Source organism: Opisthocomus hoazin, chromosome 22, assembly GCF_030867145.1.
Source record: "Opisthocomus hoazin isolate bOpiHoa1 chromosome 22, bOpiHoa1.hap1, whole genome shotgun sequence".
Lineage (NCBI taxonomy): Eukaryota > Metazoa > Chordata > Aves > Opisthocomiformes > Opisthocomidae > Opisthocomus > Opisthocomus hoazin.
Window position 1 is genome coordinate 11,094,467 of NC_134435.1, and position 17,349 is coordinate 11,111,815.

Sequence of the window (17,349 nt, forward strand, 5' to 3'; positions counted from 1 at the left end):
ATGCACAGTGTGGAAGGATGAGAAGTTCTTGACTGCTTTTTTAAATAACAGAGCCAGATCTTTCGATGGGATTAAAACTTCATTTTACACTGACCTTAACAGTGTTCAGGGCTGCAGGATTAAGTTTTAAATACCCAGTGAAGCACCGTTTCTTACAATATAAACAATAATGCCATTTATTGCGGGTCACAAGCCAACACTACACTTCCAGGAGACTCTACATTTACTGTTGTTTCTCAGGCACGTTGTCTCTGGTTCCAATTTGTACGTTGCTCACACTGGAAAAAGTCTGCTGCAGTTTCCAAGACTGGGGATTTAACTGTGGCTCATTTGCTGTTTACTTTACTAGTGGTACCAGCAGAGAGGTGGTAAGTAGGTACTACACACTCAATAAGATCTGTGAAGAACTTGTCAAAACCAACAGAATGTAAGCCCCCAGCAAATAGTTTAGATCAAAACATGTGATGTCCACTGAAAAAACCCCAAGAAGCTGTAAACACTTCTTCACAGACCTCTTAAGCATAAATGATGGCTTTAAATATCCTGGATGAAAGCAACAGAATTGTCCTTGTGAAATCTATGTTAGTGAATTTCTGGAAAAAACAGAAACAGTGGCATTCTACAGTGCTTCAGAAGAGAGCAGCTAAACATTTCTCCTTTCAGTAAGTTGAACAAGCCTTATCTTGAAGTTTACCAAGGATGAATGGGAACAATCTTTCCTGGATCACACTGCAATTTTAAAAGTGATTGCTTTCTTCTAAATTACTAAGAAAACAATTATAATGAAATTTCTTATTTCTTGCAAAACTAAGAACAACTGGGCCAAATGAAAGACAATTCAGTTCCTTGAGTCAATACCTGTTAATTGTCGAGGATGATACCCTTTCACAAAAATTTATAAGCCCAATCCTAGCTTTTCAAGGAGCACGACTACAGCTGGGCACCGCCTAGCCTCTGTGTTTTCTACTCAAATTGATATTTCCTCTGAGTTTGGAAATGTGAAATGAGATCTCAGATTGTTCTCACTCCTGTGCTCTGCGGTTTAGGAAAAGCACTGTATCTTCTCAATGAAAAGGGAGAAAATACTAGCAACTACATGCTTGGAGTCTAATTTTAGGAGGAACTGAGCCATTCTGATATGCTGCAGTCAACAGGAACTGAGGGCACTCAATAATTCATTAGGTTCTTTCCATGTTTGAGTACAGCCTGTTGAAAATACCTCAAAGGAACATTTTTTGTCAGAAAATTCCAATTCCTGTGAACCAAAACTGCTTAAAGGACAGGATATGCTTGGATATGTGTCTCATATCTCTTTTTTTAATCCATGTTGAAACGGCTTTTAATCTATAATAATATAATTATATAATAATAAAATATTATAAATATGAAAAGGGTTGTTTGACTACAAGATAAAAGAATTTTTAAAAGGCAAAACAAACTGGTTCAAACAATCTTCACTGATTTTTTTATTCTTTTTAAACACAAATGTTTGAGAATAAAAAAGATTTGAACTTGTTTTACTTGGGCTGGAAAATATTTTTAGAACTTTTCCTGGAAAAAGGAAAACATTTCCTACTTTAGATCTAGTTATGAAGGCATTTTCATGCCTGACCTAAAAAAAAGCTTTCATATTCATGCAGATAAACCTCTCTTTGACCCTAACGCTGAGTGGAGTGTTAAAATTGTTATGTCTTTACCTTCACTTTGATTCAGTTATTTTAAAATGAATGGCATTTACATCAGAAGGCAGCAGAATAACCATTTCTTACCTTTAGTCTTTCTGTTACACCATCAGTGAAACTGACTGTGAATTCAGCAATTTTGGGCACTCTGAGTTTTCCTTTGTTCTTCTGGTCAGGCTGATATTCTGTTCTTGTTTTCACAATTACCTGGAAAATAACAACAATTTTAAGGTTTCTGCACACAGCATATATTTTTTGTTATCTAAGCTTTTCTATTAAAAAAAATAAACATTCCCTAGACCTACACAAGTATCTTCGAACAATAAATTAACACAAACTCTTCATACCCTCAGGAACTATGAGAGGTGGATAAACAGTCAGGCACATACGCAGACCTAGGACAGTGAGCTTATCACACGGAGTCTTAAAATAGCTGACAGCAAAATGTTCGACACCCGCTTTTGTTTAGGAAGAGGCATATAATTTTTATGTCATATTCAACAGGCAGAACACGCAGAATAACAGCCCATCCTAAAGAAGAGCCTCATTTATCAAACGTCCCATCCTAACAAGTTCCACTGAAGCCAATTTAAATTTAGGCCATTTGGTGTCTCATTTATTCAGGCTCCGGGTTATCAATATTAATCTCATACTATCACCTTGGGTTTTCGCCAGAAGTCCTCAGTGTCATTTGCTGACTAATCCAGGTCATACTAATCTTATAAAAATGAGGTGTCTTACGGCAATGGAGAAGCCATAAGTGGCTTTTAAAAGGGTACAGTCAAATTACCAAAATTGCATTGTCAATCTACATCAAATTTATTTGTAATCTACAATGATCGTAAATATTTTGGGCAAAATGCACCCACTGCAAACACAGAAAAGGTTACACCTAATGCCAACTGCTCCCAGAGGGGACGACCATCGGAGCTGCACCGTGAAACTAACAGCCCTTCAGTGGAGTGTATCCATCCCATCATACACGAGAATCTTGAGACTACCCATCCATGAGCCTATGCAGCTAAACAGCATCGTGAGAGCATGCCACCACAGCCACACCATCTTGCTACAGCTCAAAAACGCAAGAGAAGACAACATGGCCCTGTCTTCGGCACTGGTCAAGAGCCGGAGCTCATCCCTGGAGAGGGGACTGTGGCTGCCAGCGCACACTCCCACTGCGCTTCTGCACAGGATTCCCAACTCAGGGACCCGGTCCATAAAGCATACAATGGTTTGGTGTGCTTTGCAAGGTTTGGATAGTTTAAACACAAAAGGATAGGAAGAACATCGAAGCTCTCAATCTCAGGGCCAACACTTCCACTTTTTGGCCTCCCATTCTGAATCGCATGACTACGCAGCCGACAGCCTTGCCAAGGTGAAAATTAAATACTCCAGGAGTGGTGACTGGTTCACATGAGAGTGACAAGAGTGATCCTGAAGCTCTTTGTTAGGAACAAAAATTCACGAAGGATTGAAAAAATCAGGCGATGCACAAGGTTGAGGTACCAGCTAATGAAGAACTTATTTCCAAATGAAGATAGCAAAGTCTGGTTCGGATCAGAGAAAACCCCAGGTATTTAATCCTCCTGCACTTAACGCCATGTGAAATCAGAGTGAGAGAAAATCAGCGTGGAGTCATAAGCCAATTTTCTGGATTCAAATACAAATCATTAAAAACTGATGAATATTTACATCCTTCAGTGAATCCCTCTCAATAACATTTATTACAGTAGCATTTGCAACATTAAGACTCGGCAAGAAGAGGGGACAAAAAGCCACCCAAACACATTTACATTAGCATTTTGGAACTCAGGATTTCTGACGACACAACAAAGATGATGGGAAATGGCACACGGGGACAAGCTTGATTCAGCGGGTTTGGGATGAAGCCTAACCCTGCTCTGAACTTGCCATTGAGTCAAACCCCACTGTGCTCTGAAATGCAGCCCAGCAGACTGTGGACCAAATAACGCACAGCTCCCTCTCCAGCCAAGACAAACTGGCCCGGGTTAGCTCTGCGTTATGACCAAGCAACAAGCTCATTTTCTCCCTCAAAAGGAGGCAAGCACACTCAGGATTCCATGCAGCTGGCCCCTAGCCTTCCAGTCTCCTTGCTGGCCTTTTGTAAACCTAGTTCAGTACATTACAGAATGTCAGCCATCAACACCTGCCAACCAGTGTTCAGAAATTGCACTCATTCTGTTTTCAAACCTACGAGTCACAGTATCCAGGTCTCCCAAATTCATGCTTTCTGCTTCAGTTAAATCTGAGCTGCAGTCAAAATTTTTAAATATACATGAGGGCTTTTCCACAAACTCTAACGTTAGGTCTTAATGAAGGACCATGAAGCCAGAATATAAGAAAAAAAAAATTTAAAAGCCTTACTTTATTGTAGATATAATTTAACTTTCTTCCACTCTTTCTCATTAACACCAGTTTTCCTGTAGGTATTTTTTAACTGTTATTATATTCAACCAATATTCTATAAAGCAGGAAAGCTTGAATTATGCTGTCTACAGGGACACAGTATGAGATTGAAAATGAACCCACACAGCCCTTCATACGGCATTAGATTCAAGTCCAGTAGCAATGTCTATCACATCTAAGAATAAATAAGTAAGCTCAGTCCCCAGGCAGATTGGAAGCTACCTGAAGCCCAATTTGCTGACTGTGCCCGCAGTGAACCGTGTGCGCACGCAGAGCCATAGTCATCCTGCTGGTCAGTGCTGTGCAGAGAAATTTTGCAGAGGTATCAAAAAGCTTTAGTAAAGGAGCTAAGAAGTACCTTTGCTAAATACCTTTTGGCATTGCTAAGCTAAATATCTGCTCTCCAGAAGTATCTTTGTCAGACACCTGGTGGAATTACTCAGCAGAAGAAAGACAGGGCAGTCAGTAAGGTCTCATCTTTAAAGGAGAGCACAGAAATAAAATGACAAAGGACAAACAGAAAACTGAAAACCTGTAGTGTGGGGGTAGCATTCAATATTGTGGCAGTAACGATAAAAATGCAATTTTGCTGAGAGCACAGGGTGCGCATTTAGAAGAAACGAGCTACCTCTTCTTCAGTCGCCTACAGTCTAAACAAATAAGCCTGAGCACAGATCCCACGCCTGCAGCAACGTTCACCCCCTCTGCATCCACCAAGCTGCCATCAGGATGCCCACGCGAAAGCTTCCAGAAATTGAGTTGTGTTCATCACACTCCTCGACCTCCTGCGCTAGTGAGACCACCCCAGCCAGGGCTGCCCTGGCAGCAGCCAGGGACAGGAGTGGGCACTGTCAGTGACAAGACACAGATACACACACACACACACACACACAGAGTTTTTAGCGGAGCATTTGCTACGGGGACAGCCTCCCATCCATGTGTCAGTTCTGAGCGTCTCTGAAACAAGTTTAAATGAGAGCTGGTCAAAACCCAGAAGAACTTGCCTAAATCACAAAGTATTTATCTACAGTGCAAATTTAGAAAAGGAATAATTAATCTTATGAAGATTTTTTTCTAAAGTTTTAGCATTATAGGGTCTTTGCTATTATGGTTGGTTGTTCTGTTCTCCTACGAGGAAAGGCTGAAGGAGCTGGGCTTGTTCAGCCTGAAGAAGAGAAGGCTGCGAGGGGACCTAATAAATGTTTATAAATATCTGCAGGGTGGGTGTCAGCAGGATGGGGCCAAACTCTTTTCAGTGGTGCCCAGCGACAGGACAAGGGACAATGGGCACAAACTGAAGCAGAGGAAGTTCCGTCTGAACACGAGGAAGAACTTCTTCCCTCTGAGGGTGACAGAGCACTGGAACAGGCTGCCCAGGGAGGTTGTGGAGTCTCCTTCTCTGGAGATATTCAAGACCCACCTGGACAAGGTCCTGTGCAGCCTGCTGTAGGTGACCCTGCTTCGGCAGGAGGGTTGGACTGGGTGACCCACAGAGGTCCCTTCCAACCCCGAACATTCTGTGATTCTGTGATTCCAGCCTTCTGACTTGGGTTGGGTGGAAAAGAAGATTTGCCTTCCCTTGTTCCCTGCCATCACTCCTTTTTCACCTTTTCTTTCCATTTTGTCACTGAGAAAAAATCCCTGGCAGTACAGTCTTCCAGAAATTACAACCAAATTGCTGTTGGATGTACAGTAATAAATACCCCACTGACTCCACAGTCAGCGCAATGATCAGTGTTCATTTATCACCCGCTGCCCCAGAGCAGTTCCATCAGAGCTCAGGATCCCACTGTTTCCATGCAAACAAGGTACATTCATCTCACGCCAGGACAGGTTTCCTGGGAGAGCTACTGGCGTCTATTGCAAACCACAGCAAACAGAACGATCCCCATTCCCTCTTCTTGTCCGTTTTGCAGCTTTGCTGACTTTAGTAGAGGTATTCTTGATTGAAACCAGTGAAAGGGAGTATAAAATTGGGGTCCTGTGTAGGCTGCAATTCAAAGCAAACTGAAGTGAAGGAAACGCTCCTCTCCCCTTTCCCTTCTCTGCAACGCTGTTAGGGTGGAAATGAACTGCTGTAAGGGGACAACTTCCAGAGCTGGCAGCACTGCTTGGCTGTGCTCTGGCCTCATGAGCACAGACAATCAATGCAAACAAGCAAACCAGTGCTTAAAGGGACAAGCAGTCTCTTGAATACTCCCCCCAAAAAGACAACTAAACCCCTCTCCACCCCCACTGCAGCGCTACCATTCTGCTCATTCTCTGCCCTTGCCTCCTTAGTGCTCGCCTCCTCCTGCACGCTCCCTAAGGCTTGTCTGAACTCACAGTCCTCACGGGGAGAAGGATCTGGCTGTTTTCGGATGGCATCCCTAACCATGAGCTTACCGGGGCCGAGAATAATAATAATAATAATAATTATTATTATTAATCTCATGAGGCAACCTGCACACCTGCAAATGAATATTAAAAAGCAGGAACAGTCCCCTCAGCTTTTTGGATTGTCTGAACCTCTGCAAGTGCTGGATGAATACCCTTTGAAATTTTTTGGACACTTGTCAGCCTTTGTGTTCCGCTGTCTAGACCCGGATTCAGCACCAGCTTATGCCCTTGCCTCACTGTTTGCATTGTGACCATCCGCCACAGACAGCAGCCTCCCTGCCAGCTCAGTCCAGCCTAGCCATAGCTCTTTAAAGCCAGTACTGTGGACGGAGTCTAGAAGAATACTAGCTCACGGGATCTCCCTGCAAATTATGCTGCTGCTGTAACCTGTTCTTAAAGTTTTCACACCATTTCCCAGAGACCCTCCACCTCTAAACTGCAGAGACTGTGCTGTTTGTGGCAGATGCAATAAAGGGGACACAAATAAATCCTGGGACTTTCTCCATTTTACATCAAAAACAAAACTGTTATTTGAAAGTTACTTCCCAGCTGAAGTCTGCAGACTGATTGTAAGAATACAAGAAAAGAGAAAAGGGCTTCCACAGAGCAGCAAAAAGACACATCTAATTATGGGAATCCACACTGCCAGTCCTTGCAGCTTCCTCCTAAACTAAGTTTATCTAGCATTTGAGCTCATTAACTTCCAATTCAGTGAAGCACTTAAGTATGCAAGTAGTCCTATTACCATCAGCAGGATTAGTCAGATATTTAAAGTTAAGTGTGCATTTAAGCGCTTTGGCCAGATCAGAGCTTAGGCTGGCTTCAATCACCTTCCCACAGCCAGTTACAGTACTGATGCTCAGGCTCCTGTGGCATTCTTCTGCAAGACCTCTCAAAGTGCTCATACATACCAGCATGACCCCAGTATCCCCACATTACTGATGGGGGAGTAGGAAAAAGAAAGAAAGAAAGAAAAAAAGAAGCTTAGTAATGTGCTGAGTCACACCAGCAATCGGTGTTGGAGTCAGGAAGACAGACCATGGCTCGCTGCTCCTGACAGTGCACGGAGTTTTCTCGGGTCTTCATTCACTGAGTGGTAACAGTAGCTCCAGCATATTCTCCACATGAATATAACATTTTTGGGATTAGGGGCTAGCAAGAGATATGGCTGGAGTGGGTCATAAGTCAGATGCTCCATGGAAAATGGCAGCTCACTGCAGAATTGCTGTCCTCAGTCACCCTAGGTTCGCAGATGCAATAACACTCTCCATGTCTTCAAAGGTTTTTACTTTCTGCCCTCTTTCTTCCATCTTCTGCTCCTCATTCCAATCCCTCAAAAGCTTTTCTGCAAGAGCTCAGTAGCAGACTATAGGGAACGGCCTGTAAAAGTTACGAAAACCCAAACACGACAGGACAACAAGCCGTATCTATCATGCTGCTCCACACAAGCAAAATTTTTCTACTGAGGCTGCTTGCTAAAACATTTATTGAGTCCTAAACCTAAATGCACTTATTATTCCAGGCTTAAAGCTAGTGACACCACTGGAATCAATAGGAAACCTTTCCTCGGCTTTAATGAATGCAGGACCAGGCACCTTCTCTGGAGTGATGCTTTGGAAAATTATAGGTGTGCTGAGGTGAGAAACAACAGATGAGAGTCTGTGTACACCAGCAGGAAATCCATCATCGACAACCTTGAGAGAGTAAACAGCAGGAGAGTGCTGGGAAATCTAGAGATTTTGGATGCTGAAAGAAAAATGAAAGCAAGCTTCTAACCAAGTGGACTATATTAAAAGCATTTGCTTTCAGGAGGAAGGAGCAGAGTAGACGTGAAATGTGACAAAGCGAAAAATATCACATTAAGCATAGAACCTTAAAAAGGATTTTCCCTCAATGGGATGAAGTAAGTGTTTCAGAAAATGAACTGATATGAATTGAGTCTTGTCTCAGACTGGCTAAATGTAACATCATTTATTGCCACTTTATATTTGCGTTTCAGCTCTATGGTTTTCCCTGAAGAAATGACTAATAATATTTAACATAACTGGCATTGTGAAAACTTTAAATTATTCATTTGGAAAAGGACATGCAGCCCTGCTGTAATTCCCACTTCACTGCCACAGTGCATGTAATATATTGTGGTTCAGGTGCTGCAAAGTGCAAACCATAAAAATTTAAAATACTGCTTCCCAGGATTATTAATAATGAAGAGTCTCTCACCCAAAGCGTCTTTCAGATTGACAGAAGAGATAAACAAAATGTGTTTCTCCTACCAAGGAGAAAGATTTCCTCCAGGTTCAAAGCTGGACTTTGTAGTCCCACAAAATGGTTGTAACACACCCATCACTTTCCATATGGATTAGTCATGCTCACTTTTAAATGAAAATGAGACTCTCGGCTTCCAAAGTCATGCCTTTGCTCCTCGCACAGAGAGATCAGAAGATATAAACCCATCACTGGAGCAGACATCGTGATTTCCTTCGCCTTCATCACCCAACTGAGCATCAATAGCTGAGAAAGACCTTAGACTGAGTCCCAGTTGTAGCATGCTGTCCAGGCTACTGATGACAGCAAAATCGTGACCCTCAGTCTTGGCACTACATCTGCTGTGACTGAGCTGGTTTCTACGCTTACGTGCTACAAGCCAAGCGACAGCTAAAATTCACCACCTGCTTGCACACAAAATTCTCCAGTGACCTACAAGCTCTAATCCTCACACAGAGCCAGCTTCAAAGACCAAATGAAATGTGCACATTGCCAACAGTAGTTGAAGTTAAAATACTTAGCAGTAAAAGAGTATAGGAAAACAGATGGAAAAATCATGTTTCAGAGCTTAAAACAATCTCTTTGCAGGTTTAGGATGAAACACTCATAGACTTGAGCAGCTCCACGCCTACTGCAGCATCTCCTGTACCTCCTTCCGACTCTCGCACTTGGCTACTGCTAGAAAGAGGACACATTGGACTGGGTGGACCAGTAATCTCAGACTACCTAGCAATCACCATGCTGCAGATTTCCAGATTTTTAGACAATCAGGTCTTTGAAAATTCTCCCAAATAATTATGACTATGTCCCATCCCACAGGAGAGGCAGCTATGCTTCCAAATCTACAGGATGAACACATCTCAGCAGGCAGACTTCCCAGAGATTAGTACTAAAATTGGCATTTGGGATGTATGTAGCGGTAGCTCCCATGGCACCCTAGTCACTATCTGACTATGTGGAATGAAATGTCAAGCAGCAAAAAGAAGGGGGGGGGGGGGGGGAGAGGAGAAGATGCCCTGGGATCAAATCCATAGCCAATGGAGAAAGGCACAGTCAGTAGAAACGCTCTGGTTTTTTTTTCCTGTATCAGCTCATCTAATGGGTGTTGTGCTGGAAATTAGTTTCACAGAGGGTGGTAGAAAAAAAGTGGTCCCCTGAATCAGTGCCAGGAGGACATTCCAGGCATAAGGAACATCACAAAAGGACAAAGACAGCAAATGTAATCAGCCCTGGCATCACCGCTGAAAGGCAGCATAGAATGCAAAGGCTGCATTGGGAGCTGAAAGCAGCAGAGAAGGGAAAAGCATAGCTCACAAGCACAAAGGGAGCTTGGAAATTATGCAGCTAAGTCTCCCTACAAATCCCTAGGTGACCGTAACCATCAGGAGCCCGCAGGAGCCTGCAAAGGGGTGACAAAAATTGATTTCAGTAGGTCTAGCCAGGGGAGGGTACAGCAAAGCAGACAAAAGAATCAATCACTCAGCTGTAGTGATGGTTAATTGGCCAGTGTAAATTAGCAGAGCTCCACTGAATTCATCTAAACTAGACTGATTTACACTAGTCAAGAATCCTGCCCAGTCTTCCTTTCCAGACCAGTCAGTGACTGGTATGCGGGGTTCACACCACGGTCTTGCTGATAGTAACTTCCACCTGCAGCAACGGCTTTAACGTTAGAACAAAGAACAGATTGCAACAGGCTTAGCCAAACACCCAAACCCTGACACGCTTTTCCTGCGTCCATTTCTGCTGTTTCTGCAAAATCCAGCTCCAGGAATTGCAGTGCAGACGTAACTGGGTTTAAGAGAAGCAATGGAGCTCACAAAACCAGACAAGAGCTAGCTTTAAACAACCTAATTCAGAGCCTGATAGAAGTGCAGTCAAGGAGAGAAATTTCGGCACAGGCTACACAAATCCTGAGACTTTCCACGCTCGAGAGCTGCAAGCAGCAACGTGTTATCTGCATGCAGGCGAGGCAGCTGCATGCCACCCCGGGGTCTGCGAGGGCTGCGGGCACACGCCGGGACTGCAGCACGGCCCTGCCACGACTGAGTGCCCCGGCACAGAGGTGTTCAGTGGGCTGCAGGGAAGGCTAGCCCGACTGCAGCCATGTAGACAGAGGAGGATCATGAACTGCCGAGAGTGTCCAGAAGGGCTGTCCAAGACATGCAAACAAAATCAGAAAGGTTACCCCAGAAACCCTGCACTGCCAGAGTGAGCGTCGCTGCAAATATCTATTACAGCTTAAGGAGCAGAGGTGGTGTTTACATTCAAATACATCATTTAGAGGACAAATGGACTTGCAGAGTGTAGGAGGGGGACAAATGTCACAGAAGAGGAAGGCTCAGCCTTTGGTATTTGAGGGGATTAGGCAGAGTATCCCAAGTGGAGAAAGGAAAGGATGGCGAAAGGCAGCACAGCCTGCCCGTTCCTTCAAATTTGCAATGCTCTCTTTTTATTCCCTTCCTTTCTTTCATTCACGCTTTCTTCCCCTTTGCATCATCCTCCTCCCTTTCACTCTTCCTTCCTTCAACTGCCACGATTGCTAGCCCTGCCCCTCTCTCCTTTTGCCTTTGCTCCATTCCACCGAACCCACTGGCAGCGTGGGCAGGAGCACAGACGCCTGTCCCCAGCTGCATCAGGAGCCCCCCCGAGAGCGGCAGGGAAGGCTGAGCTGCCTCTGGCTGCACCACGCGTGGCAGCACCCCGAAACCAGCTCCATGCTGCCCGTGTGCCTTCAGGCTGGCTACGGCGGCCATGCACCGCGGGCTTCGCAGGCGCGGACTGACAGCAGGATTTCAGGACTGAGCCACAAGTAGTCCCCCAGGTACAAAAGCACTCATCCAGTGTACTATTAATTATGCCTGCTCAGCTGGCCAGGACAAAACATTATTTTCTGTTAAACCGATGGGGACAGGCTGTGAACACAAGGGACCCTCTGGATTTTCAGGAACTCTTTATTACTCTGCGTAAATGCGTGGCCTCAGACACTCAGAGCGCGGTGCGGCCAGGGAGAGCCAGAGGCAGGAGCATGGGGTGGGAAAAGCATTTGAAGAGAGCAGTGACTTTTTTTTTTTTGTTTCTTGGGTTGGATGGCAGGAATTTGTCAACCAAAGAAATTATTTCTCAAGACTCCAGAGGCATTCAAAATAAAGAACAATGGACCACATGATAAGCCTTCTGCAGCCTTCACCACAAAAGAGATGCCGGATGTTTTTTTTCAGCCCTGACAATAGCTTTCGTGCACTTTTGTGTTATGTAAAATTAGGATTTTTACTGCCAGAACAGAGGCATTTCCTGCTGGATTATACTGAAGCGAGCCTATGAGACCAAGGGGTCCCCAGTTGTCGGTCTCATTTAAAATTTCAGTGAAACAGTACGTGCCCTGAAAAGCCGCGTATCTTTTAGAATTATCCTTGCAGAGACAAGTAACAATTACAGCCAAAGCACTTTGTCTACACCTAGGAAAACAAATGAACAGCCAGCCTTTTCCCCTTTGGTCTTCAAAGAAAAAAGGCTTTTTTTTTTTTTTTTTGCTTTTTGAATACAGAAGAAATTAAATTCAGAGACATAAAAAGCCAGGTCAAGGGCTTGTCACCGGTGATGGCAATTACTCCTGTTACATGGATGGACTTCACCAAAAAGGACACGGAAAAATGATTTAAGAGCATCTGTCTCTGCCTCTGCAAATGCCGCCCCAGCAAGAGAACAGGGGGCAAGGAAAATGCTTGAAGATAGTCAATAAATATAAATACACAGCAGGCTTAGCACCCTAGGGGAGAAATTACTGTCCCGGGTACATTTCCCCCCTTGCAGCCATACAACTGCTGACAGAACAACGAGAATGCTGATGCGGCAGGAGGAATAGCACGAGCCTTGGGAGGAGACATCCTTGTTCGGTGGAAAAAGAAACAGTCAGTCCAGCGGCCAATAATTTTAAAAAAAGGTTGCTAAATTCCAGCCTCCTGAATTCCTGCCTGGATTTTTCCAACAGGATCAAGGTGGAAGTCAGGGGGAGCTGCTAAGCTCGCAGCGCTTCGAAAAACAAGCCTGTTGGGAAGGTGCTCCCAAAAGGACAGCCAGTAAGTTTAAGCATGGCTTTAAGAAAGTCTTTCCCCCTACCACACCCCACAAGATTCCATATAATCAAAGAACTATCTGAAAAGAGATGGGCTTCGGGTATTACATCACATGAGCAAAAGCCTTCATTTTTTAATTTTTTCTCTGTATCCTTTCTCTGAAAGGGGAGCCAGGCACAGAAAACACTTTGAAAGAGATGAAGCTATGGTGAAACACCTACAGAGGTTAAAGCTGACAGTCACTTCAAGTGACTCTCAAGTAATCTCAGTTACAAAAATATCCTTAAAATGAAGAAAAATCAGGTATTTAAAGCCCTTAAAACACTATTGTCTGTAGATTCCATAGGCTTTGTGGGGTGCTTTTAAGGATCTGCAAAGGTAAATACACTGATGAACAACAGGTTTATTTTCTTCAACTTGTATGCAGGTGTCAAAGACTCAACTGGAAAAAGCCTATAAATTGACCTTTGCCACACCATATATATGCACCAGGTGAAGGCATTATTGCAGGCTGGCAGTAACAGCAGCTGGGCTGCCCAGCACAAACCTCGTTTACTCTTGGATTGCTAGCCGAAGCCTGTACTACACCTCCCTTACCAGACAGACTGAAGCTAAGTACACAGCCCCACGCTGCAGTCAAACCTCCTTGCTCTGGTTTTGATGCACCTTGGATTGCTCCACACCCAAGGTTAGATCCAGGTTGAGAGCTCACATAGTCTCAGATGAAGATATCCTCTAAGGGTCAAGAGAAGCCCAGAAAAGGCAGTATTTAACAGAGGTTTTTTTCCTTTATTTTTCCCCCCTAGATTTCACTTACAGGAAAATGCCAGGGCGCAGCAGCTCTTTGTTGCGGTGGCAAAGGCGATGGAGTCGCAGCAGCAGCGGGGCCGGGATCATTGCCTCCCTGCGGTTACCAAGGAGCAGCGATGGCTTTGCAGTCAAGAAAACGAGTGAGCAAAGCCCTTCTGAGCTGTTGCACACAGACCCCGACACCAAACCTCATTTGGCTCTGGTCATGTATGTGACATGCCATGCACGAGGCACAGAAGGCACCTTGGCTTATGTTCTCACTCTCCACAGCTAAAAATCAACTGCTGGCTGGTTTTAGGAATAGATAGAAAAAAAGTCAAATCGATTTAGGGGTTTTTTTAACCCTGCCTCCTGACTGCAAGACAAGTCCAAACAAGAAAACACTCTGCAAGACTTGAAATCCATGTCTACTCTTCCTCAGGCTCACAGTCTGACTGAATTCAGTAGCAGCTTTGCTCTCCTAAGTACAAAGCTGAAATTTCCCCCTATCATTTAACCTTTGCCCAAGCTTTTCACCTGAGGCTCAACTCCTTATTAGAGGGTCTTTAAACAGACCCTCTGCCCTAGGGTGAACTCACCCCAACAGAATCTGTTCTACAAAAAGCAAAGGAAACAGACTGTGAATTATTTTGCTTTTATCACAAATAACCTGTACTTCTTGTAAAGGGATCGCCAGTCGCCGTTAACTCCAGGCCTACTGCACATAGGAGCTGAACCACAGCCTGCAGAAATCAATACCATTGACTCTAATGAGTTCTGAATCACGCTTAGCACTCCTGGAGGTACATCCCACTCTTCCAGCAAAGAAAAATACGGATGTCAGTAGATGCACTGACAGTAATGTATGCTAATGAAGGTAATATAACCTAACAACATGTGAATTATTGATGTAGGCATGTTTAAACAGAAAAATCAGCAAGGAATCACACCAGACCAATACACTCCACTGTTTGTTCACCAACAGGCAATTGGAACGTGGTGGTCACAAGAACACTCATTACCACTTTATTTGCTTGAAATGATTTTCGTTAGGTTATGCATGTCTCACCTGGTACATGAGTCATTTAGATTCCACATCATGTGACACTGCATGATGTCAATAAGCCATTTGTACTAGCATCAAATGAGCCACTTTTACACATCTATAGCTTCCTCTGAGCTTTTCAGACATTTGTGATAAATCATACAGCTTTGCCTCAATTATTTTGCTTAATCTGATTTATCAGAGTCATAGATAAGGGCCAGTTCAGTCTCTCCTTTACAACAATTCATGGAAGTGTAACTCTCCCGAAGGCAGTGAAGTTGCTCCCGATTGCCATGAGGCACATGGGGAATGAAACTAGCTCCTTTGTCTGGCACGGCTCTGGTTCCCAGGATGCCAAGGCAGTTGACTCAGCTGTATCATAAAATAAACATAGTCTGTCTATCTAGACAGTTTTATCACATCCATCATGATGCTCTCCTAACGTATTTAGAGAAAATTCATTTTGTACCACAGTAAAAACAGGATATATGTTCAATAATCATCAGTGTTAATTTTACTATTATTCCATTATCCTGTGAGATCTAATCATTCTGTCTGTACTTTCGGGTGAGTTGGCTCCATCTCTGTGATATCTGGGAACTACACTGCAGACAGGCTTTGTTTGCGTAAGGACTGTTGGGGCATACGGATTTTTACGGTCTCATCATGTCCTCACCAGGTTATATTGGTATGCATCATCACTGCATCGATACAGACAAAAGATTTCTTAGTACATGCTGCATCTAAAAAATCCCAACCACCACGCCGCAGCCAATCGTCAATGCACATTTCTGGACATTTCAGTGCTGCATTCAGTTCTGAGAGTGTTGAGTGGGCAGGGGAGAAAGCTGTCCCCTGGCTGGGGCCAACGGGGGAAACGAATCCCTGGATCGCTCCATCACCACCCCGTGCACAGGGGAATTCAGCCGCTCTCCTCAGAGAAAGCGGCGTCCTCCATGCCCAGATAAGCTTTGCAAAGCCACGGAGAAGAAAACAAGCCTTAACTGCGATAATTAAAATAGCTGCTTATTTCAGAAGAGTTATCACATTACTCTCGACGCAGGCAATTAATCTTACTGATAATAATGCATGGTAAACTGCTCCTCAGTTTCTCCAGAGCTCGCAAGAGAAACACACTAAGCCTTTTCCAGTCGTATTTATGAAGGAATATTTGGGGCTTTTGAGGAGGGAAGGAGTTGGGGGACAGCTGGGTGCTTATTTGCCGTGTTAAAACAGATAAGCACGCTACGAAAGATAACCCCTTTTTATTTATTGAACAAACACACTATGTGCCAGTTTGTACCATCAGCGAGCAGCAAGCCACCGCGGCAGCAACACCACGGGCATGCAGGTGTGCGCAGTCATGCAGGAGCACCGCTCGGGTCTGGTTTACCTTTTCCGGAGCTGGGAACTGCAGGTGATTTACTTCCAAAGGCGTGATCAAAGGAACTGTCTGAAAACCATCTTCGCTGGATGGCTGTTTGCTGGTCTTGTCGTTCAAATTACTCCCCAGCTTCACCATCCTCGGACCTTGCTTTCCAGACCTAAAGCCAGGGAGACGCCGGGCGTCACGAGGGGAGCGGGCAGGGGAGGGTTTGGCTCGGCGTCCCGGTTACCGGGGCGGTGACGCCGGGGTTCGCGGGCACCCGGCACCCGCCTTCTGCCTTCCCTTGCGCGGACAGACACCCCCCCGCCCCGAGCCCCGGCACGGCCGCTCCCACCGCCCCGGCACCGCGACGGCTGGCGGGCACGGGGCGCCCCTGCTGCTGGCCCCAGGGTGCTTTAGATCCCCCCTCCCCTTTTCCTTTTCGCAGCCCCCGTGAGGGTACAGCCACGCTCCCTTGCAAACCCCTCAGCCCGGGGGACCTGGGGATCCCCTCCTCCCAGCTCCCCCGGGGGCGGCGGGCCAAGGGGTCGCGCCGGGGGGGGGGGGGGGGGGGGGGGAGACGCCGGGGGCTGCGGGCACCCCCCCTGCGCCCCTCCCGCCGCCCGGAGCCCCTACTTACTGCAAACCACGCGGTCACCGGCGGCGGCTCGGCCCGGGCGCTGCGGCGGGGGGGGGGGGAGGGAGGGAGGGGCGGGGGCAGGCGTGAGGCGCGGGGGGCGGGGGGAGGTTTCCGCTAGCGTCCGCGCGCGGTGCTGAAGGGACAGCGCTGCGCCCTGCGCTCGGCTGCGGCTCCGCAAGCGCGACTGAGGGCGGGCGCGGGCGGCGGCTCCCCCTCCCGCCACCGCCCGCCCGCCCGCCGCGCGCGCGCACGCCCCGCGCGGCCTCGGGCACCCCCTGGCGTCCCCGCCGCGCACGGCCGCGCGCCCCGGCGGGCTGCGGCGCCCCCTGCAGGCGCCGCAGGGATCCCGGGTCGGTCGCCTCTCGCCGGTGCCCGCCCGAGCGGGTGCGGGCCGCCGGCCCTGCCGGGCTCCGTGCGGGACCGTCCTCCCGCCGCCGCCCCCGCCGCAGAGCCTGCCCCAAACCCGCTGCCGCCCACCAGCGTCCCCGGGCCCGCCGGGCCCTGCGGGGCGAGGCCGCAGCGCTCTGCCTGCAGGCGGAGGATGCTTCGGGACGACTCTAGCCCGATTTGTTTAGAAATACAGAACTGGCCTCCAGAGTTCGCAGCTTGGCATCTTGTTGTTGTCTACAAGATGGATGTTGTCTACCTCGACTTCAGCAAGGCTTTCGACACGGTCTCCC

The 17,349-nt window shown here is 46.4% G+C and overlaps 1 protein-coding gene across 1 annotated transcript in view; it reads right to left on the minus strand.

Moving 5' to 3' along the window:
• NSG2 (neuronal vesicle trafficking associated 2) overlaps positions 1-16,880 on the minus strand; it is a 38,876-nt gene extending 21,996 nt beyond the window's left edge. Inside the window, exons 1-3 of the mRNA XM_075441764.1 lie at positions 16,670-16,880; positions 16,057-16,207; positions 1,770-1,889 (exon numbers count right to left, since the gene is read on the minus strand). Of these exons, the coding sequence (XP_075297879.1) occupies positions 1,770-1,889; positions 16,057-16,185 (249 nt within the window). The 5' untranslated portion in view covers positions 16,186-16,207; positions 16,670-16,880. The remainder of the gene's footprint in view (positions 1-1,769; positions 1,890-16,056; positions 16,208-16,669) is intronic.
• Positions 16,881-17,349: the final 469 nt, after the last annotated feature.